Below are 24,050 nucleotides of genomic sequence, written 5' to 3'. Positions count from 1 at the left end.
ACTAGGCATTGATCCCAAAAGAGGCAGGGAACAAAGAAGGTCTTGGAAGAACCATTTCCTGGGTTGTTCTTGGTGATCCTGGCCACAGGAGGTTTCAATCTGAACTTTTAGTTCTATGTGGCCCTCTGTCTGTACCCAGGATTGATTAGGTTTCTTGAGAGGACATGCAGGGCCAGAAAGGGGATGGTGGCTTTTAGCCTACACTGCTGCAAGGAGAATTCCTTATGGGACAGGTTTCCTTCTGCCCAATTGGAATAATCAAGCTAGAATCATCTCCTGTGCCCACCAATGGTCTGACTGGCTTTTGGACAGAATAATGGAAAACACTATGAGTGGGTCCTGAGACCTCTAGTTGAATTGCAATTCAATTAACACTGCCCTCTACTGTCTATTATTTTCTCCCTTCATTCCTTCACCCCCAAAGTGGATGCAGCAGGACTGGGCACCCTGCTAGATTAATAACATCTTTATTTTTGAAAAACAAATCAAAGTCATATTTTATATAAACACTGACATTACAAAGTACGGGGAAGGAAAGGGAAACAGAAACTGCTACCGTCGCACAAACAAGACCAGGATGCTCTCTCTGTCCCTTGGACAATCAAAACCACTTGGGATAAACCACAAACAAAACCTCCTTTGGGCTGAGATACATTGCTCTCTTCTGAGAGGGCAAGTAAAAGGAAGGGGAGCTGGGACCATATAATGGCTAGGGTTTTTGGCAGGTCTCCTCAGTCACTAGAGATATTGCTGTACTGTTAATAAAAATATATATGCTTCTCTTTAAAGCATAAAAAAAAATTCCATAGGCGATACTGTGGAGGCCTATCTGGTATCTCCCAATGCAATGCTGTCTTCTCCCTGCCCTCCTGTGGGTTATTTCTTGGTTGTTTTGCGGATCAAGGCCATTCTCTGAAAAAAAGAGAGAGAGAGAGAGACTGAGATCACATCCAACAGACTCCTAAACCCAGAGTGAGGTACAGTAGGTAAAAGGAAAAGGAAAAGGAAAATGGGACTCGTGACATTAAAGACACGTAATGGGCCCAGGGGACAGAGCAGATGTCCACTAGAACAGGACAGCGCATGCCCATCAGAGGGGGTTCTGAGCCCCCACCAGCTTGTCCTGGGGGTGAGGACTAAGGGCCACACGGATAGCTGCTTTGGCCCCCATACCTGTTTGTGAGCCTCTGTGGTGCAGGCCTTTTTGTAGGGCCGTATTTCTTCTGAACCAAAGCCTGGGATCCACATGTTCCACTGGCGCTCTGGAAGACAGAAGGACACCAAGGTGAGGGGGGGGGGGGAAGCCTGTGGAAGGTCAGGAGCTCCTGAAATCCCAGCAGGGGAGAGCTGGACCAGGCCCCAGCTACTTTCATCCCTACTAAGAGGCCAGGCTTCTCTTACCTGTCTGAGCTGATTGGTTACTCCTGGCTCTCAACCCAATGTTCACATTCTCCCGTGGCAGGAGAAGGCCATACAATCTGGACAAGTCTCTGCCTACTGACTAGAGAACAGCAGCTAGAAGCGACAGGTGGAAACACTGCAGATCCCCATGTGTGTCTGCCTTAAGTTTGAGATAAACCACACACACGTCTTTAATCCAGAGAGAAGAATGCACATTAACTGTACAGGGCACTGTTTCCTGCTCCCTGTCCATGTCAGACACAGTCTACAATCCGCCCCCCCCCAACAAGTCCCAGGTGCCCATTTCCCCCATGCCCAGGGATATACAAGCTACCCTGGGCTTCGAGGACCACTTCGGCCTTTAGTTCTGGGTGAGCCACACTGGTTGGGTCCTTTCCAGCCCTAAGACTGACTTCTCTTCTCTGCTAGAGAACAAAGGAGAGTCGGACACCTCTGCCTTAACTGCCTTATCATTCTATCATGAGCAGTGTTTCTGTTCATTCTGTGATCTTCTTTTCCCCAATATAACTTAAAAAATTCTTTGATTGTCCTTAGTTCTTCTGTATCCAATTACTGAAGCTCTCTCCTCACTTTGTCCCTCTCCAATTAGCCCTAGGTACTAAAGGGGGAAAAAGCATACAAAACATGGACAAGGGATGGTTCTTACTTAGATGAGGTTTATGAGGAATTATAAGAGATAAATTCTGGTGGTGGGGGGGATATGGAAAAACAGGTACATGAATGCACTATTAGTGGAGTTGTAAACTGGTCCAACCTTCTGGAGAACAATTTAGAACTATGCCCAAAGGGCTTATTATCAAAATGTGCATACTCCTTGATCCAGCAGTGTCTTTACTGGGTCTGTATCCCAAAGAGATCATAAAAGAGTGAAAAGAACCTTTAAATACAAAAATATTTATAGAAGCTCTTCCTGTGGTGGCAAAGAATTAGAAATTGAGGAGATGCCCATTATTGTGGTAGATGACCATGATGGAATATTATTGTTATAAAAATGGCAAGCAGAGCAGGTTCAGAAAAACATGTAAAGAATTATATGAATTGATGAAGAGAAGAACCAGAAAACTGTATAAGGGAACAGCATTATTACAAATAATTAACTGTGAATGAATTAGCTACTCTGATCAATATAATGATCTAAGACAATTCCAAAGGACCCATGATGAAAAATGCTTTCCATCTCCAGAAAAGGAACTGATGAACTCTGAGGGCAGAATGAAGGATACTTTAAAACTTTTTTTTTTCCCCCATCGCAGCTAATATAAAAAAATTATTTTGCGTGACTTCACATATAAATGGTATATTCCTTGCCTTCTCTATGGATGGGGAGGCATAAAGGCGACACAGAGAATCTTAAGCTCAAAAAACCACTAAAGTAGTTAAAAAGTAAAAAAGAAAAATAGAATATGAAGTGACATATAATGTGCAAACTGTGCAAAGAAGTAAAAGTAAAGCTTATGCAAGGTATGAAGGAAATAGGGCAGAGTGACTACCACTTTGGAGAACCAGGAAGTCAGAGAAGGCCTTGAATTCAACATCAAGGGTGGATACATGAGGTAGGGACAAGGGGAATGGTATATGGTCCTTGTTTGGCTAGGTCAATTCAAAGTCAGCCTGAGGGGAGACTCTGCCAGACAACCTTTGGCATCTTGCCTTGTGGTCTGTCTGGAACACCTAGGGTGAAGACTTACTGAGTTAACTTCAGGGGCTCAGGACCTACTTACTGATCTTGTTCTGACTAGTAATTTACTCAGACTGTAAGTGAACATTCATAATAGGATTTGCTTCAAGGCAGCATGGGACAGCAGAAAGAATACTGGGCTTTGGGTCCAAACACCGCTTCTGTTCTTTACTACCAGTATGGCACTGGAAAAGTCACTTGCTCTCCATGAACCTCAGTTTCCTTATCTATAAAATGAAGTGTTGGATGACCCAGCATCATTCGATAAGCATTTATAAAGCACTTTCTATAGCCAGGGAGACGGAGGCAGAGACAAGGCAGACAGACACCGAATGGGTCCCTCTTTCAGTTCAAAAGCCGTGACTCCTTTGACATGAGCTCAATGAAGCACTGGTTTGGCTTCACACGCATTATAAGCCCTGGGGTCTGTAAGGAGGCAGTAAGAGCAGCCAACATTTACAGACAGCTTGAAGGCCTGCAGGGCACAAAGCAATCCTTCTCCCACTTGATCCTCACAAGCCTGTGAGAAGGGGCCTGTTATCTTCCAGAGGCTGCCCCAGGCTGGGCGACTTGGGGACCTTTCAGCTGCTCAGCACACACACTCTGCACACAATAGTCGCCCATCCTGACGTGAGCATTTCAGGGCTCTGTTACTATGGAGTCCTTCCCAGTCATGTCTGATTCCCATTTGGGTTGTTCTTGGCAGAGATAGTGGAGTGGTTTGCCATTTCCTTCTCCAGCTCATTCTACAGATGAGGAAACTGAGGCAGAGTGAAGTGACATGCCCAGGGCCACACAGCTAGGAAATGTCTGAGGCTGAATTTGATCTCAGAAAATGAGTCTTCTTGACTCCAGGCCCGGCATTCTATGTGCTATGATGCTCCTAATCTCCTGTTTTTAATATTTATAAAGAGATTTTTTTCGCAAACATGTGGGATAGTAGTTGTGAATGATTATCATCATTTTACATATGAGAAAATGGATTTAATCATGGGATAAAAGCCTCTCCCACAAAGATGTGGCCTTGGAGAACTGGCTATTGAGGAGCTGGCAGGGAGGAAGGGAGCCCATAGATGTTGCTTGGGGGCAGACGTGACTCAGAGTTCCCCAGGACTGGGAGGGTTTTGTCCTTCTGGGATTGGACAGGAGAAGAAAAAGAAAAGGAAGGGACTAGGTCTGGATCCCCACCCCCCCACCCCCCCACCCCCCGAGGAGAGTTTGCAGCCCCTCCACTACCTCAGGCAGGAAGCAGCAGGAGAGAGCAGTCTGAGAGGGGAGGGCAGGTACTGACCAGACCAGGGTACCAGGAACAGATCCCTGCAGATAAAATGGGACTGGCCAGAGGAACAGAAAGCAGCATGTGTGAAGCCTCTAGCTGGTGAGATGACTGATGTCCAGACTCCTTATTTCCCCTTCTTCCTTGGAGAGAACCTAGGGAAACCTCACTCCCTTTTACCTACTTGACCATGTTTCTTCTTGTAACTACTAGGGAGGAGAAGACACTATCATTTTGTAGCTTGCTATTCCTTGGTCTCTATTTTTTGCTGATATTGGTATTAAAATACCCATCCATTAATTATGACTTCTGTCCAAGTCATTAAAAACAGTTGGGATTGAGATGAAACTCCAGAGAAGAAAATTCCCCCCCTACAGACTAGAGTGAGAGTAAACCAACTAAGGTATTTCTGCAATTCTGCGTATACCTGAGGAGGTTCATGGCCCCTAGACTGCTTATGATCCCAGAGAGAAATTTAACAAGGAGATGAGTCTGGAAGTAGAGAGGAGCTGGGCCTGGTGCAGTTTGTCCACGAGCCTCCTCCTGGCATTGCTGCTGGAACCTGCTCTTGCTGCCCTGGAGGACTCCTAGCACACAGGCCTCTATTTCCACAGAGTCCAGCCTCCACATGGACCAGTCATCTTCTCATCCCTTCACTCCTTGCACTAAAGTTTAAGGTCATAAAGTAAGTCAGTCAGTCACAGCTGGGCCTTGAACTCAGGACTTCTGACCATAAGTTTATGTTCATCCCATTTGATGTTCAATGTGTTTATGTAAACCACAAGAGACAGAAATGATGCTTTAGGCTAGTCTCTGGGTCTTGAACTTCTTCCTCTCTAAAAAGAGAAGTCTTTTAGGTCTCTTTCTAATTCCCATACTCTAGGATTCTATGAACTGATTTACTGAAATCCCAGACTCTGCATTCATATGCTCAGTAATCTGACCCGCTATACCACTTTGTCTACTGAATGAATAATAAATGATTCTAATATTTAACAGGATAACTTTTAAAAAATAAAGGTTTGAACTGTTAGGTGCTTTGGACTGGGTAAGGGAAACAAAACAAAAATTTGGCGTGATTTGTTTACAAAGTCTTAGAATGGGATCAGGGTTAAGTAAATTAGAAAAGCTCATGTTAGTTTTTGATTTAAATCACCGACTTAAATATGACTTTTCAGATATGGGCTTTTTGTATAATTCAAGACACCATCCAGTCACAGTGGGCATGTAGTGGGAGGTAGGATACAATTACTTGGCAAGGGAAAGACCATCACTACCTGCTGGTTACAGGGAAGCTTAAGGAATAGCTGAACAGACAGCTGGGTGCTACTTTCAGAGCCTCCCACATTTCCACCCACAGAGGAGCAGGCCTTTCCCATGCTCAGCCTTGGGCTAGGGGTTTTACTATGCTAATTACTTGCTTCTGGGTCTCTGAAGTCACTTGTTTCACCCTGTTTTTTAAATTTTTAAACAGCTAAAAAGTTGTTGTGATGAGTATTATTGTCATGTGTTGTCTCTTTGGCAACAAAGCAAGCTGATGAGGTTTGAAATGGTGGCCCTTCTCCCCCCTGGCAGAGAGCAGGCCTTCCAGGACCTCTAGACTGGGACATGGACAACTTCCACTCTAACCAAAATGACTCCTTGTCAAGCCCTGAGACTGCTCTGCATTTCCACACTTGCTAAAATATCCTTTCTCCTGTCTTGTGCCCCACCAGCTTCCACCTCCTCTAGAAAGCCACCCTGATCCTCCCAGTCCAGAAGACCACAGCTCTTGGCTGGACTTTCACATTAGAGCTGGTGCTATGGTTATTAATACAGTGTCATCTCAGAGCACAAACTCCCAGAGAGCAGGCCCAAGTCTTATTCTAGGGTCTAAGGTTAGAAAGACTATCTGACTCCCTTTGTTTTATAAAAGAAGGAACTGAGACTTGAGGGCTTAATTACCTACCCCCAAGACTACCCCTAGTAACAAATGATGGAACCAGCACCAGAACCCAGGATTTGGGATTTCACTCCAGTGACGTCCCCCATCCTTTGCTGCCACTGACTGGACCATGGGCCACACTCCACAACTGCTCCTCAGTGCTTTTCACTTATGGAGTGCTCAGGAAAATGCCTGCTTAGTTGCATTAATGAAAATGGCCTCTGTTCCTGTATCCCAAAGAAATCATAAAGAGTAGAAAAGAACCCACATAGGCAAAAATGTTTGTGGCAGCCCTTTTTGTAGTGGCAAGAAACTGGAAACTGAATGGATGCTCATTAGTTGGAAAATGGCTAAATAAATTATAGAATACAAATGTTATGGAATATCATTGTTCTATAAGAAATGATTAGCAGGCTAATTTCAGAAAAGCCTGGAAAAACTTACATGAACTGATACTGAGTGAAGTGCGAAGAACCAGGAGTACATTGTATACAGCAACAAGATTATGCAATGATCAATTTTGATGGATGTGGCTCTTTTCAACAATGAAGAGACAGATAATCTGCATTCAGAGAGAGAACTATGGAGACTGAATGTGGATCACAACATAGTATTTTCACCCTTTTTGTTGTTGTTTGCTTTTTGTTTTTTCTCATTTTTTTCTTTTTTGATCTAATTTTTCTTGTGCAGCTTGATAATTATGGAAATATGTTTAGCTGAGTGGATGCCCACCAATTGGAGAATGGCTGAATAAATTGTGGTATATGAATATTATGGAATATTATTGTTCTGTAAGAAATGACCAGCAGGAGGATTTTAGAAAGGCCTGGAGAGACTCACATGAACTGATGCTGAGTGAAATGAGCAGGACCAGGAGATCATTATACACGGCAACAATACTATATGATGATCTATTCTGATGGACATGGCCCTCTTCAACAATGAGATGAACCAAATCAGTTCCAATAGAGCAGTAATGAACTGAACCAGCCACATCCAGGTAAAGAACTCTGGAAGATGACTATGAACCACTACAGAGAAATCCTAATCCCTCTATTTTTGTCCACCTGCATTTTTTATTTCCTTCACAGGTTAATTGTACACTATTTCAAAGTCCAATTCTTTTTGTACAGCAAAATAACTGTATGGATATGTATACATATATTGTATTTAACTTATATTTTAACATATTTTACATGTATTGGTCAACCTGCCATCTGGGGGAGGGGGTGGGAGGAAGGAGGGGAAAAATTGGAACAAAAGCTTTTGCAATTGTCAATGCTGAAAAATTACCCATGCATATATCTTGTAAATAAAAAATAATAAAACATAAAAAAAAGGAAATATGTTTAGAAGAATTGCACATTTTTAACATATATTGAATTACTTTCTGTCTAGGGAAGGGGTGAGGGAAGGGAAGGAGAAAAAACTTGGAACACAAGATTTTTTTAGGGTTTACTATTTTTACATATATTTTGAAAATAAAAAGCTATTATTAAAAAATAAAATAAAACACTATTTGCTTTTTTAAAAAGGCCCCTGCTCCTCCACATTGAAATGTGTTCCTGTGAATTAATTTCTAACAGCTTCAAAGTCATAAGAGCAGTAGCTCATATTGCCTCACAACTCAATTAAAGTAATAGCTCCACTTTACAGATTAGTGGTCCCTTGCCACTGAGTCAAGAATTGAATCAAGGGCTCCATTCTATCTCTAGTGGGGAATCCATCCCAGTTCTTGGCTATTTCTCCCAGGGTAACTTGGGGCTTCTTTCTTCCAGGGGACCACACCCCATCATAGTGACTCAACTCCAGCCAGCATTCTCATGCCTTCTCCTTTTAGGTCTGCAGCAGCCATTGCAGAGCATGGTTATCACTCACCTAAATGCAGCTGAACATCTTTGACCTCTAAAGTGTTAGATTTTCGATGCCGGGCCAGTTGGCACGCTGCCGTCACTACACTCTCAATGAAGTCATCAGCGATCTGTAGTAGCATCTGGAGGGACGGCAGGAAAATAGGCCAGGTCTGAGCTCTGGCAGAGACTGGCACAGCTGCCTGAAGCGAGCAGGACTCCTGGGGAGGGCCTCAGTGGGTAGGGCCGTTACTCTTAGGGGCAAAGGAGGACCACCTGGGCCCCAACTATGCCCTCTCTGGATGTCCACCAGTCACTCGCTCCCACCATTCAGTGGGAGGAAATGACGGGTATCTGACCAGGTCTGCACACACACATACAAGAAGTCCAAGAGAAGCCCTGGAGGATGAGTGACCACAAGCTATATCGGCTCTGCTGACCTAACTCCTGGTCATTCTCTCCTACAGACCCTGAGTACCACATCAGGCAGAGGACATGGATTTGCTATTTAATACCTTGATGAGGAAATCTGCTTTTTTCTGGCCTTTAATTTCTTCCAATGCCAAAGGGGTTAGGGATAAATTTTAGCTCATCCTAAAGAAAACAATTATAGTTGCCATGTGGAATAGGGTGATCCCTCATCACTGAAGGTATTCAAGTAGAGACTGGGCTATTACAGAAAGAATTCTCAAATTAGGATGAAGGCTAGGAAAAGCCCATTATGAGTGAGTATAACCAAGTTTATCCTCTCCCCCCATCATCATCATCAGCTAATGTCCTACCTCTTCCACATCTTCATCCAGCTGTTCATTGGGATCTACTTCTCTAACCAGGTCCTGTAATTTCTTCTTGGTCAAAACCTAGCAAAGAGGGAGAATTCTTAGCCTTGTTTTAGGAAAATACATAAACAGGTCAATTTGTAAGGAGAGTTAAACAGAAGGTTAATGTAAATTCTGTCACTTAACATTTGCAATGTAAAACTCCAAGGTAAACCCCTGCCTAGGGGACCTTGTAGAGATTGCCCCTGCTGGTAGAGCCAGCTCTATCAGCTTCTGAGAAGAGAAGGCAGAAAGAAGAGCAAGGTCTTTGCACACCTAGAGAAACCATGTAACCCATGAAGGTTTAGAGATTCTGAGAACCTGGGAACTCCAGACACACTCGAAGATCCCAGCAGTGGGCAAAGGCCTCCATCTTGTTGTCCCTGATGCCCCCATGGCTGCCTCCTGGCTTTGCTAAATCTATGGGGAGCACCCAAGGAGGAGACCAACAGGGAGGTTGACAGTGAAAGCTGGCCTTTTAGTCCCCATCTAAAGGGCTTCCTTCCTGAACTTCACTTCCTTGACTTTCTCCCAGTCATGCAGGCTGCATGCAAAAAAGGCTTATCTTTGGTTAATACTGTTATCTTTTGTTTCTCACATCAAATCATTCAGTTCTGCTGATTATTCCTTTAAAATGTTTTTCAGATTCGTCTCTTGGTTAGCTGTCTCCTACCCTGATTCATGGCTCACACCTGGGTAACTTCCCAGCATGGCCCTTCCCACCACCTGTACATATCCTATACCCAGAGATCTCAAATTTATGGTCTCCTAAACTCCAAATGCAGCAGAATAAGATCAAAATGTAACTGGAAACATTTAACAAAATAAGCAAAAATACAATTTAACAAAGGAAGGAATGCTGAATTTGGAGACAAAGGGCTTTTGTTCAGATCCTGACTTGGCCCTTTGACCTCAGAACCTCAATTAAACTCTCTGGATCCCAACTTCCTCATCTATAAAATAGGGAGGTTGGACTAGATAATGTCAGAGGTCCTTTTCAATTTTCAATCTCCTTAGAAGGAGCTAGGGTGGCTAGAGTGCTGGGCCTGGAGTCCAAAGACCTCAGTTTAAATCCAGTCTCAAACACTTACTAAAGCAAAGTCACTCCCATTTGTCTTAGTTTCTCCAATTGTAAAATGGGGATAACAACATTTGCCTTACAGAGTTGTAAAGCTCAAATGAGATAATAATGTAAAAAAAAAAAAAGTGTTCAGTATAGCACCTGACACACAGTAGGTGCTGTACAAATGCTTATTCCCTTGCTTTTCCAGACTTACTTCACAGTCCTATACCATTTCCAATCCATTCCAGTCAAGTGGGCCCATTTGTTTTCTGTACATGACACTGTGACTTTGCAGAGACTGCCCCCATAATTGGAAAATTCTCTTTCCTTATTTCCATTTCCTTTGAAGGCTCAGCTATAGGAGAGCTCCTCAGGAGAGCTTTTTGGGTCCCCCCAGATGCTATGTTCTTTCTCTTATCTCAAATTACTCTGTATCCAATTTGTGTGTATGTTGCAGACTCGAGCACCTGGAGGATAGGGGTTGTCCTGTTTCTGTATAGTGCCTGACATAAATTCTCTTTTGTGGTCTGGTCCTTTAATTGCATTTGTATAAAGACTTGTTCCCAGTGAAACTTCCTCTGCCAATGCTGACAGGTAACTATTCTGCCATTCATAGTTTTAAATCCTAGGTAACATAGTAGGGAGTCAATCCTAGTTTGTTTTGACTGAGTCCAGACTTCTACCTATTACACACTTTTGCCTCTCACCTGTCACATAGTAGGTGCTTAATTATAGCAAAACTGAGGTCTCAGAATGGTGGCTGGATTGAAAAGATATATAACTAAGTGGAGAAAGTTACACCTCATTGGCTCAAACATCTTCGTCCTGATCTTTTCTAACAACTTAACCCCAATGCTTGCATCAATTCCCTTTATTACAGAGAAATAAGAGTACAGAGCACAAGATGGCCATTAGAAACAATGAACAAAACTCCCAGAAAGCCAAGTTGGTACCTGATTACTTTCTGGACTAAGACGCCCCCCTGCCCCTGGGGGGCCTGGCATCTTTCCCACTGTGGTACTGTTGGCCATGGACCCCTGAGGGGGGGTGCTTGAAGGTTCTGGTTTTATGGATGAGAAGTTGGAGAGGTTGATCAAGGCTGAGGGGCCAAACTGGTTCATAATCTGTCGGGCTTTGGCCTTCAGTTCATGGAGCTTGTCAAGATCCTGTTTTTTTTTGGGATTGTGGGGACCAAGGCCAATCAACTGGGGAAAGAAAACATAAAAATATATTTCAGAAGCATCAATAACAAAGGGCGGACATTTCACAAAACTGCGTGTTTGTTAGAGTTTTAGAACTTGGGTTCATTTGAAATAGTCACAAGTGTATACCTTTGATTATAAAAACAGAGATGGAAACCAATGCATAGCTTACCTGACATTTGGAAACCATCTCTCCTTTACCACCTATATGAAATAGTCTTCAGAACAGGAAGAAGGCAAATGGATCAAAGAATCACATACAGACATTGACTAAAAAAAGTAAGATATTTCTGAGGTTTATATAAAAACAGAACACTTGATAATGATAAAGACATAGGATCATTTGGAGAAGATATGTATTAAATCCAAATAATATACCAGAATCACCTCTGTAGATAGGAGCACAGCCCCAGTAATTCAGAAATGATTAGTAACCCATGTTAGCACACCACATCATGCACCAACACTCAATGCAGTTATGTCCAACAAATGAAGCTCAACAGTTTTTCAAGAGTAAGTTATCTTTTATCATCAACAGCAATTTTGGTTCTGTTGTTAATCTTTAAGATGCCAAATCAGCCTTTTAAAAAGTACCCTGAGCCCATTAGCATGGCAAGATGGTGCATACTCAAAACTCTGGCCACAAATGCCATGGTTGCATTCATTAGCTTACTTACAGCTATCTGAGTGTCTAGATCTTTAATTACATCAGCAACTGCTGTGAGCCCAGTGAAAGGAGGGGCAGCCATTGCCTAAAGTTTTCTGAAAGGAAACAACTGGCACCAAATGCTCCCTCCTCCTATGTCACAACTTGGGCTGTCAGGTCTTAGAGAAAGAAGGCAGTGGAGGCTGCTTGTCCTTAATGAAAAAGGGCCCGAGTGGCCAAGCCCGTTTTGTTAAAGCTTGCTCTGAGGGGTGCTCACCAGCTCCTGGAAGGGTAAATGTCTATTGTTAGAAATGATCTCAGAGTCACCAAAAACGACTGCAGCCGACTAACAGGTGGAGATGTGCGGCCTGGCTGTCCAATGGCAGGGTCCTGGGGGGAGAATCGGGATCCCACACAACTCCTTCCAGAACTCTGGGCTCCTCTGCTCCTCTGTGTTCTGTGCCTGGCTCACTGCTCAGCAGCTGCTCATTAGAGTCACTAATGATGATTGGCTCCACATGGGCAGACTCTGCTGCCTCACAGTGGGATCTTGGGACCTACACCAGTGAGGAGAAAACTGGCCAGAGGTAGCACGCTAGAAGGGCTGCACCATGTGTCACTTGTCCAGGGACCAGTCTTGTTGGGTTGGATGAGATGGTCATTGGGGTCCCTTCCCCCGCCCCCCCCTTTGAGATTCTGTCACAAGTTTAGCATCAAGATTTTTTTTTTAACCATATCAACTCATGATAACTGTGTACAAACAGGTAGAGAGAAGTTATAAATCTGTGTTGCTAAAATATGTATCTTGTAAATTTTTTACTTTTTTTTTTTTAAAGGTTATACCTGTACATTCATTTTTTACATACTTTCATATGAGTCATGTTGGGAGAGAAAAATCACAACAAAAGGGGAAAACCATGAGGAAAAAAAAAAAAGGTGAGAACAGTATGTCTTGATCCACATTCAATCTCCATAGTTCTCTCTCTGGATACAGATGGTACTTTCTAAAGTTTATTGGAATTGCCTTGGATCATGAATTGTTAGATAGAACTAAGTCTATCATGGGGGAATCATCACATCTTGCTGTTACCATATATTGTTTTTTGGTTCTGCTTGCTTCACTCAGCATCAGTTCATTTAAATCTTTCCAGGCTTTTCTGAAATCAGCTTATTCATCATTTGAAATATGTATTTTGAGGTATTAAAATAATAATGAAGTATTCTGTAAGAAGCTACAAACTGGGCAGAGAACTACTGGAGATCAATGTAGATGTGCTCCCTTTAAACTACTGACTCTATGACAATTCCCATAAGTACTTGAAAGAGTAGAGAACATAAAGCTGGTGTTTTCTTTCTGGCTTTAGGTTCATGTTTCAAATATTTAAGGTGAAGTTTCTAATATGTGTGGCAATATAAAAAATGAAATTTTTTTTTAGAGATTTCTCTTTAATGCACTCTTATTAAGACAAGATTTGAACTGCATAGCCATATAAATCACAGATGACAACATGAACATACACAAACAATGCGAACAATCACAGATAACTCAAGAGTAACCTTAAAGCATAATTCCAAAGAGATTTATCTTTCATTTCCTCAGAGCACTTTGTATTTTTACACATGTATCACATGCTAAATCTTCCTCTACCTTGTTACAATCTCTCTTTTCCTACTAAAAATTAAGATTTTGAAAACAGAGACCGTGTCTCACTGATTCTAATTCTCTGCCCCTTGGCTATATGTCCCACACAAGATAAGGGACACTTGCTAAATGAACACACATATTAGGAGATATCAAAGTCAGCCATATCTTCTAAATTCTCACAAGTGTTGTCTACATAAGCTGTTTCTTCCCTATGTGATAACCGGGTCCTCATGATTATGCTCAAATGTCTAAGTCCCAATTTTTTAAACTGTGGTAATTGAATGTAGGAGTTGCAAAATTAAGATTAATTATAAGTAAATGTTTGATTTGCATATCAATTTTATATACCTACATACTTGAGATCACATAAAAATTTCTTGGGCAAAAAGGGGTCATGAGTGAAAAAAAATTTAAGGAGCCCTGGTCTAAATGAACCAGGATATTTTCAGGAGAGTGGTAGGGTGAGAATGACAAAACTATGTGATGTAAACAACTTGTTTTCCACGATGTAAGATATCATGGCTGTCTCTGCATTATTTTTGCTTTCCCCTATTGCCTAGAAGGTTATCACCCTACCATATAGTCCTAATCCCCAAGTCATTTCCCCTGTGACAAAATGATTCTAGCAACATTCATATTCATATTCAAAAACATTGATTTTGTTCCAGATCAAGGTCAACCTCCTTATTTTGAATGGTACCAAATTCAACATGTAGATCACTGATAGCTTTGGAGCTATCAGTAGCTTTCTGAAAAACCAACTCTGTCCAATTATCTCTGGCAACTTAAAATGCTTTTTCTGCACCTAATGAGATAATCACATGATTTCTGTTAGTTTTGTTATTGACATGGTCAATTATGCTGATAGTTTTCCTGATATTTAACCAGCCCTGCATTCCTGATATAATCTTGAAGAGTTTTAAAATGTTTTAAGGATAGTGTTGAATTAAATGCAACAATATGGAAGAGTAGAAGATGAGATCACACTTGTTCTAGTGGAGGCAGACGTGATATTTGTTTGTTTTTTGGCTGAGACAACTGGGGTTAAGTGACTTGCCCAGGGTTATACAGTTAGGAAGTGTTAAGTGTCTGAGGTCAAATTTGAACTCAGGTCCTCCTGACTTCAGGGCTGGTGCTCTATCCATTGCGCTACCTAGCTGCCCTTGTGATATCTGTTTTACGTGGATTTTTATTTGCTGTTCAGTGCTACTAAACACAGTCCCTCAACTGTTAATAAGCATTTGTAACTTGTGCAATGGCAAAATAGGTCTGGGCTCAGAGTTGTGACTTGTTTTAAAACAAATTTTTTTGAACTTTTTAAAATGGGTCTCTGTTTCAGGAAACTTGGCCATAAAAAAAAAAAAAAAGAAAAAAAAAAAAAAAGCCTTGAAACTACTCAAAAGACAAACCAAAAATTATAAGAGGCATGGTAATGCTGGATAGAATACTGGGCTTGTAATCAAGAATATCTGGGTTCAGATACCAGTTCAGAAACTTACTAGCTGTGTGCCTTTAGGCAAACAGCTCTGTACCTCAGTTTCCCTATTTGTAAAATGAGGTTAGACTCAATTTCTAAGGTCCCTAACAACTCTAAAAATAAGATTCTATGAATGTATTATACAAAAAGATATTAGAACAACTATATGGCCAGAAAAGTAGATGGGCTGGTCACAGAGCAAAAGTGAAAGATACTGACAGAGGTTGCATGCTCCACTGGGACCCACATAATGCCAAGAGAACAGCAAGCTCCCACAGACTGGGTGGGGCTCTACATGGCTGATTCATGGATTAAGTGTGACAGGATGGGCAAAAATGGATGAGTTGCAATCTGATGGAAGAAACTGCCTACATTGAAGAGATCCCAGATCCGGTGGATGTTATCTCCCTTACTGAACTGCAAGGTCCTTGAGGCAGGAATGACACTTTTGCATTCCCCTACATTCCCCATTCCCAAAGAAGAAGCAATGATAGGACATCATGTAGTAGTCTGTGTCAGAGGGACACGTAGAGGCCCTACAGTAAGAGAGAAAAGGAAGGCATCAGAGGATTATACACAAATCTCGAGTCAGAAAGGACCCAGAGGCCATCTATCCAATACCCTGGATGAACAATAAAGAAGCTTTCAGAGAAGGAAAAATGACTTGTCCAAGTTACAAAGATTTTAAGTGGTGAAACTAGATTTTAGGAGTGGAATCTCAAAAGAAAGTTTAAGAAGAAACAGAGAGGACTCATTTCATTTGGCCCTTGAAAAGCCTGAATGGGAAAAGTCAGCATGGCAGGAAGTTGTGGGTATCGCAAGTCATGTGATCTATAGGGAATATAGCATCTAGAGTGAGGGAAGGATGGCTTGCTGTTCTCTCTGAAAAAAGTTTTCTGATTCCATTGTGGCTTCTGTTGTTGGGTTAACCAATATCTGTCCCATAATACCAAGGAGTATTAAGGACTACTAAAAAAACATAGACTAGCTGGAATGACAGTACAGATTTGTAATTCCTGCCTCTGGGGGAGACTGATAATAGAGGATCCCCTGAGTTTAGGAACACTGAGCTGTAATGTTAGTGCCAAATGGATGCTTACATTAAGTCATACAGCGAACCCTGGGGATGGTGGGGTCACCAGGCTGTGAAAGGAGTCAGAAACTAAACCAGTCAAACTTGCACATAAATCAGCTATAGAGTCAGGAGAGGGTTGAGGGGGGAAATAATGAATTCAGTTTTAGACATTTTGTCTTTAAGATATCTACAGGATATCTAGTTTGAGATGTCCAATAGGCAATTGGAGATGTAAGACTGAAAACTGGTAGAAAGTAGATCTAAGAATCATCTATAAAGATAATATTTGAAACTCTGGGAGCTTAGCTGATGAGATGACCCTGTAAAATGAAATGTGGGGGAGGAGGAATATGGGGACAGAATCTTGATGGTCTTCTATGGTTAGTGGGTATAGAATGGAAGAAAATCCAGCAAAGGTGAAGGAAAAAGAGTGGTCAGGCAGTTAGAATAGAGAAGTGTCACAAAAACCCATAAAGAGTGTCAAAGGCTACCAAACATTTAAAGAACAATTGGCCCCAATGCTATATAAATTATTTGATAAAATAGGGAATGAAGGAGTCCTACCAAATTCCTTCTATGACACAGACATGGTACTGATACCTAAACCAGGTAGGCTGAAAACAGAGAAAGAAAATTATAGACCAATCTCCCTAATGAATATTGATGCTAAAATCTTAAATAAGATATTAGCAAAAGACTACAGAAAATCATCTCCAAGATAATACACTATGATCAAGTAGGATTTATACCAGGAATGCAGGGCTGGTTCAATATTAGGAAAACTATCAATATAATTGGCCATGTCAATAACCAAATTAACAAAAACCATATGATCATCTCAATAGATGCAGAAAAAGCATTTGATAAAATCCAACATCCATTCCTATTAAAAACACTTGAGAGTATAGGAATAAATGGACTTTTCCTTAAAATAATCAGCAGCATCTATTTAAAACCATCAGTAAGCATCATATGTAATGGAGACAAACTGCAACCATTCCAATAAGATCTGAGTGAAACAAGGTTGCCCACTATCACCTTACTATTTAATATTGTATTAGAAACGCTAGCTATAGCAATAAGAGCTGAGAAAGATTAAAGGAATAAGAATAGGCAATGAGGAAGCCAAATTATCACTCTTTGCCGATGACATGATGGTATACTCTAGAGAACCCCAGAGATTCTGCTAAAAAGTTATTAGAAATAATCCACAACTTTAGCAAAGTTGCTGGTTATAAAATAAACCCACATAAGTCATCAGCATTCTTATATATCACTAACAAAATCCAACAGTCAGAGTTACAAAGAGAAATTCCATTTAAAGTAACTACTGATAATATAAAATATTTAGGAATCTATCTGCCAAGGGAAAATCAGAAACTTTATGAGAAAAAATTACAGACCACTTTTCACACAAATTAAGTCTGATCTAACCAATTGAAAAATATTAAATGCTCTTGGATAGGAGAGCAAATATAATAAAGATGACAATATTACCTAAACTAATCTATTTATTTAGCGCTATACCAATCAGACTCCCAAAAACTATTTTAATGACCTAGAAAAATAAAAACAAAGTTCATATGGAAAAACAAAAGGTCAAGAATTTCAAGGAAATTAATGAAAAAAAATCAAATGATGGTGGCTTAGCTGTACCAGATCTAAAACTATACTATAGAGCAGCAGTTACCAAAACTATTTGGTATTGGCTAAGGAATAGATTAGTTGATCAGTGGAATAGATTAGGTTCAAGGGATAAAACAGTCAACAAATATAGCAACCTAGTCTTTGATAAACCCAAAGATCCCAGCTTTTGGGATAAGAACTTACTGTTTGATAAAAATTGCTGGAAAATTGGAAACTAATATGGAGAAACTAGGCATTGATCCATACTTAACGCCAGTACACCAAGATAAGGTCAAAATGGGTTCATGACCTAGGCATAAAGAATGAAATTATTAATAAATTAGAGGAACATAGGATAGTTTACCTCTCAGACCTGTGGAAGGGGAAGGTTTTATGACCAAAAGCAGAACTAGAGATCATTACTGATCACAAAATAGAAAAATTTCGATTATACCAAACTGAAAAGTTTTTGTACAAACAAAACTAATGCAGACAAGATTAGAAGGGAAGCAATAAACTGGGAAAATATTTTACAGTCAAAGGTTCTGATAAAGGCCTCATTTCCAAAATATATAGAGAATTAACTCTAATTTATAAAAAATCAAGCCATTCTCCAATTGAAAAATGGTCAAAGGATATGAACAGACAATTCTCAGATGAAGAAATTGAAACTATTTCTAGTCATATGAAAAGATGCTCCAAGTCATTATTAATCAGAGAAATGCAAATTAAGACAACTCTAAGATACCACTACACACCTGTCAGATTGGCTAAGATGACAGGAAAAATAATGATGATTGTTGGAGGGATGTGGAAAACTGGGACATTGATGCATTGTTGGTGGAGTTGTGAACTAATCCAACCATTTTGGAGAGTAGTTTGGAACTATGCTCAAAAAGTTATCAAACTGTGCATACCCTTTGATCCAGCAGTGTTACTACTGGGATTATATCCCAAAGAGATTATAAAGAAGGGAAAGGGACCTGTATGTGCACGAATGTTTGTGGCAGCCCTTTTGTAGTGGCTAGAAACTGGAAACTGAATGGATGTCCATCAGTTGGAGAATGGCTGAATAAATTGTGGTATATGAAAATTATGGAATATTACTGTTCTGTAAGAAATGACCAACAGGATGATTTCAGAAAGGCCTGGAGAGACTTACAACTGATGCTAAGTGAAATGAGCAGGACCAGGAGATCATTATATACTTCAACAACAATACTAGATGATGACCAGTTCTGATGGATCAGGCCATCCTCAAGCAACGAGATCAACCAAATCATTTCTAATGGAGCAGTAATGAACTGAACTAGCTATACCCAGAAAAAGAACTCTGGGAGATGACTAAAAACCATTACATTGAATTCCCAGTCCCTATATTTATGCACACCTGCATCTTTGATTTCCTTCACACGCTAATTGTACAATAATTCAGAGTCTGATTCTTTTGTACAGCAAAATAATGTTTTGGTCATGTATACTTATTGTGTATCTAAGTTATATTTTAATATATTTAACATCTACTGGTCATCCTGCCATTTAGGGAGGGTGGGGGGTAAGAGGTGAAAAATTGGAACAAGAGGTTTGGCAATTGTTAATGCTGTAAAGTTACCCATGTATATATCCTGTAAATTAAAGGCTATTAAATAAATAAAATTAAAAAAAAAAAAAAAAAAAAAAGAGTGTCAAAGGCTGAAGAGAGGTCAAGAAGGATGAGGATAGAAAAGCCCATTAGATTTGGTGATTAAGAGTTCATTAAGAACTGAGTGTGGACCACAACACAGCATTTCACTCTCTTTTGTTTGCTTGCATTTTGTTTTCTTTCTCAGTTTTTTCCTTAATCCAATTTTTCTTGTGCAGCAAGATGACTGTAAAACTATGTATACATATATTGAATTTAACATATATTTTAACATATTTAATATGTACTGGACTACCTGCCATCTAGGGGAAAGGTGGGGGGAACAGAAGGTTTTGCAAGGATCAATGTTGAAAAATTACTAATGCATGTTTTGTAAATAAAAAGCTTTAATTTAAAAAAAAAAAAAAAAAGAGTTCATTAATGACTTTATAGAGGGCCATTTCTAATTGTCCTGATCTCTCTCTGGCCACTGGTTCAGGAAGGAGGAAGTGAGGCAGGTGACTTTGCCCAGCCCGCCCTCCCTTCAGTGAATTCACTTGCTGTTATGGCATCCCCTCCCTTGATGTCATGGCCCTCTGAAAACAAGGACAAACAGCAATGACTTTGGAGAGAGCAGCTTTAAATGATGAGGCTGGAAGCCAGACTGCAGAGAGTTATGAGAAAAAGGGGAAAGGAAGTAGAGGGATCTGCTACAGACAGGTTAGCCACCAAAGGAAGGAGAGAGTATCAAGGATCGATGGACTGAGTGAGGGTTTTCTGAGGATAAAGGGAACATGATGTTCACAGACAGTAAGAAAGAAGCCAGCAGACAGGAAGTGACTGAAGACTAGTGACAGAGTAGAGATGATAGAAGGGGAAATCAGGATCAGTTTTATAAGTAAAGAGATTTGTTTTGGCAAGAAGGGCCACTTCATGAGAAACAAGGATGAAGAGGACAACAGCAAAAGGCTGAAATATAAGGTAAGATTCTCAACTGAGGATAAAAGGAGACAGAGCTGTGGAAGGTTTGAAGGATGAAAAAGTGTGCAAAGAGTAATCATAATAGGAAACATAAATGTGCATTTAAGGAACTGAATCCCATATGACACACAGGTAACAGATAATATTGAACGTTTTGTATCTCAACTCCCTGTTAGACTGTGGGCTCTCTGAGGACAGGAACTATGTTTTGGTTAGTGCTCTACAAATAAGGACACTTTAAGGAATGCTTGTTGCTATTACTACAACTTTATTTATTTTTTATTTTATTTTTATTATAACTTTTTATTGACAGAACCCATGCCAGGGTAATTTTTTTTTTTACAATTAATTTTACAAATTATCCCTTGCACTCACTTCTGTTCCGATTTTTCCCTCCCACCTTCCACCCCTTCCCCTAGATGGCAAGCAGTCCTATACATGTTGAATATGTCCTATTACTACAACTTTAAATAAAACTAGAGATGGTTAGTGCTGAATCTAGGGGTTGAATCAAAAGAGATTTAAAGTCTTTTTAAAAAACTGTATGTGTATGTGTATGCATTTAATCTATGCACACATTTTATTTTAGCTACCATTGAAAAGTACAGGTATTAAATTATATGAAAACACACAAAAAAAGAATGTGAAAGTTATATATATATATATATATATATATATATATATATATAAAACTTCTGCTATTTACTGACTCAATCCTACTTTAAGATGTGTGTGTATGGCCATTAACAAAGTCCTTGTATATACTATGTGTATATCACCAATTACACGTCCTTGTTAATTATCTGGTTGCTGTCGCTGCATACTTTCTAGTCCTATTTTCTCAAGGCGTGGGAAAAAAAAGGGCATTACTTGCGTCAACTCATTTGCTCCTCAAAACAAACCTCAGAGGTAGGCGCTATTATTATCCCTATTTTATAAGTGGAAAAACAGAGGGCACCTTTAATATAAGTGTTTGGGACCGAGTCTTGCTGACCCCCGAGGGTGCGTGCGTGCGTGTGTAAGATGGGTGAGTGGCAGGAGGGGTGGGAGAGGGGTTGTGTGGGTGCACACCTAGTTCTGCCTAATGTGTTAAAATCCAATTTATACATTTTTATAGACAATTCTTGGATTTGGGAATACTTTATTATTACAAGACTCTAGAACATGCCTTGAGCTTTTGGGGGTTGCTCAGACTTTTCTCTCCCATCTTCTGAGCAGAACAATCCTTCAAAGATCAGATAACACCTGCAGCAGAACTTCTCCCTTCCTCACCCCGGTCTAAACCTTCGAACCGACCGCCCTTCAGAAAGCACCGACGGCCGTTCTGTGCTTCCTTGTATGCACGCCTTATATCTCCTACTAATTAAAACGTTTCTTGGGAGGACGCGTCGCCTTATATTTAAATCCCCGTAATAACCAGCTTCTCCAACAGAGAAGGCTGTCCGGACGCAGCGACTAGTATTCATTTTTAGACAAGGTTCGGGACTATTCCAGAGTACACGACGCTGCGAGGAGTGGGGAGAGGGGGGTTCCTGCTCCCGCAGCCGGGTCCCGGCACTTTTCCTCATCCTAACTCTTGCTGTCTCCTACAAGGGAAACTACTTGAATTCAGCAGGAGAGGAAATGACCCTAAAAAGTTGGAGGGACCCCATCGCCAGTTCCCCTCGCCACCAGACCTTCCTGATCCTTCTTCCCCGTGAGAATCGCCCCCTCCCGAAGCCTGGTCCCGTCCCTCCATCAAACCGGCTCTGACCCGGCTCTCCCGCCGGCAGCCGCAGCCCCTCCCCCCGCATCCCGCCCCCCCCCCGACCCAGCCCCCTCTCCCGGGCCCTCCCCGGCCCCGCCTCCTCGCAGACCCAGCTTTCTGCCTCCCGGACCCAGGCGCCCCTGCCTGCGCCCTGTCCCTCCGCTCCGCGCAGCGCCGGGCGCCCGGCAGCCACCTCTGCCTGTCTGCGCCTCGCGGACGCGCCGTCCCCTTCCCGGCCGGGCCCGCACTCACCCGCTGCCGAGCCTTATCTGTCCATGATCCCGGGCTCGCAGCCGGCGCTTCCTCGCACTCCCAACTGCCGGGTCCGACCGGGCTTTCCTCAGCGACTACTTCCGGCAATCGCTCTCCCCGCCTCGCGACCCGGAAACGCAAAGCCGTTTCCGGGCGGGCAGGGTTTGCGCGCTCAGGAGCACCCCCTCACGTGGTCGGCGCCGGGCGCACGCGCGTAGTTTGTAAGCCGCTCTCCCTCCTGCCCAGCCTCGGAGCGTCTGGGGCGCTGTCCAGGCTGCCGCCGGCCCAGCTCCGGCTTCGCGGGGAAAGCAGCCTGGGGCGGGCCGGGCCGGGCCGGCCGGGAGCCTCCTTCTGCCAAAGTCACTCATTCATTCAGTACGCAGTAAACGCCGGCTTCGGGCCGAACCTGGGCGCGGCGCCGCCCTCGGGGAGCTTCCTGAGCCAGGAAGGCTGGGGGCGCACTGTTGCCTCGGGCGCCTGCTCGCCCCCCCACCCCCCACCCCCACCCCCACCCCCACCCTACCCCTTAGGAGCCTTCTTGCACGTAACCCCTTTCCTTGCCCGTCTCGGGCCCGGATGTCCCTCACACATACCTGCCATCTCTGCCTTTGCCCGGGATGTTGTCTGGGACGTTGCCCTCCCCGGGCGCGGCTCTCGGAACGCCTGGCTTTTGAGATAACTCTAGGAAATGAGTGTGAACTGTCTGCATTTTTGTTTTTCTTCCCGGTTATTTTTTACCTTCTGAGTCCAATTCTTCCTGTGCAACAGGAGAACTGTTTGGTTCTGCTCACATACATTGTATCTAGGATATACGGTGACATATTCAACATATATAGGACTGCTTGCCATCTAGGAGAGGGGGTGGAGGGAGGGAGGGGAAAAATCGGAACAGAAAAGGGATAATGTTGTAAAAAATTACCCTGGCCTGGTTCTGTCAATAAAAAGTTATTATAATTAAAAAAAAAAACTCAAGGTCCGTTTCCCCCCCCCCCCCCCCCCCCCCCCCCCCCCCCCCCCCCCCCCCCAAAACGCTAGTGACAAACTCTTTAATCTGGATGTTGTCACCTTCACTACTTCCTCTTAGAATCTAAGCTTCTTTGCATAGAGACTAGTGTCCCTAGCTTAATAAATGCTTATTAGTTAAGTGATTCTATTTCTTCCCTGGGAGACTTGTAAGGGAGGAATTGTTTTTTTCCCTCCAAATAAATGCCTGGCATCCAGTCCAGAAGCTGCCTGGCCGGTGAACAGGAGGCATTTTATAAATATTTGCTGGAATAAATAGGAGTGTTAGCTAGCTAGGTGGATCGGTGGAAAAAAGCATTAGGCTTGGAATAGGCATATCTGAGTTTAAATATGACCTCAGAGATTCATTAGCTGTGTGCACCTGAGCAAGACACTTAACCCCTGTTTGCCTTAATCCACTGGAGAAGGAAATGGCAAACCTCTCCGCCATCTTTGTGGGATCACAAAGAATCAGATGTGACTAAACAACAACAGTTGGGGACAGCTAGATGACATGTAGATAGTCAGGAAGGAGGACCCGAGTTCAAATGTCAGCTCAGACACTTGATACTTACTAGCTGTGTGACTAAGAAAGAAAGAAACAGGAGTGCTGATGATGTGGAATTTATGTTGAAGTGGAAGTCACTATGGGAGAGAAGTCCAGGGGCTGGGCACCAACATTTACTGCCTTTCACACCTTCCTTAAGCAGTTAAGCAGTTCCAGGAGAGATGACACTGAGCTGGG

General features: G+C 42.1%; 1 protein-coding gene across 2 annotated transcripts; it reads right to left on the bottom strand.

Moving 5' to 3' along the window:
• Nucleotides 1-454: 454 nt before the first annotated feature.
• TAF12 (TATA-box binding protein associated factor 12) lies at nucleotides 455-22,917 on the bottom strand. 2 transcript variants are annotated; one of them, XM_031962457.1, is made up of 6 exons: nucleotides 22,897-22,917; nucleotides 10,985-11,236; nucleotides 8,933-9,010; nucleotides 8,179-8,293; nucleotides 1,174-1,262; nucleotides 455-912 (listed from the first exon to the last, which is right to left on the bottom strand). In XM_031962457.1, exons 2-6 carry the CDS (start codon nucleotides 11,150-11,152, stop codon nucleotides 877-879), a joined length of 486 nt encoding a protein of 161 aa, XP_031818317.1. In that variant the 5' UTR covers nucleotides 11,153-11,236; nucleotides 22,897-22,917; the 3' UTR covers nucleotides 455-876. The 2 variants fall into 2 exon arrangements, with proteins under 2 accessions (XP_031818317.1, XP_031818316.1); XM_031962456.1 differs by lacking the exon at nucleotides 22,897-22,917 and adding an exon at nucleotides 22,304-22,444.
• Nucleotides 22,918-24,050: the final 1,133 nt, after the last annotated feature.

The sequence above is a fragment of the Sarcophilus harrisii genome, chromosome 3 (assembly GCF_902635505.1).
Source record: "Sarcophilus harrisii chromosome 3, mSarHar1.11, whole genome shotgun sequence".
NCBI lineage: Eukaryota > Metazoa > Chordata > Mammalia > Dasyuromorphia > Dasyuridae > Sarcophilus > Sarcophilus harrisii.
The sequence above is the reverse complement of the archived record's forward strand: the minus strand, read 5'-3'. Positions and strand labels throughout refer to the sequence as shown.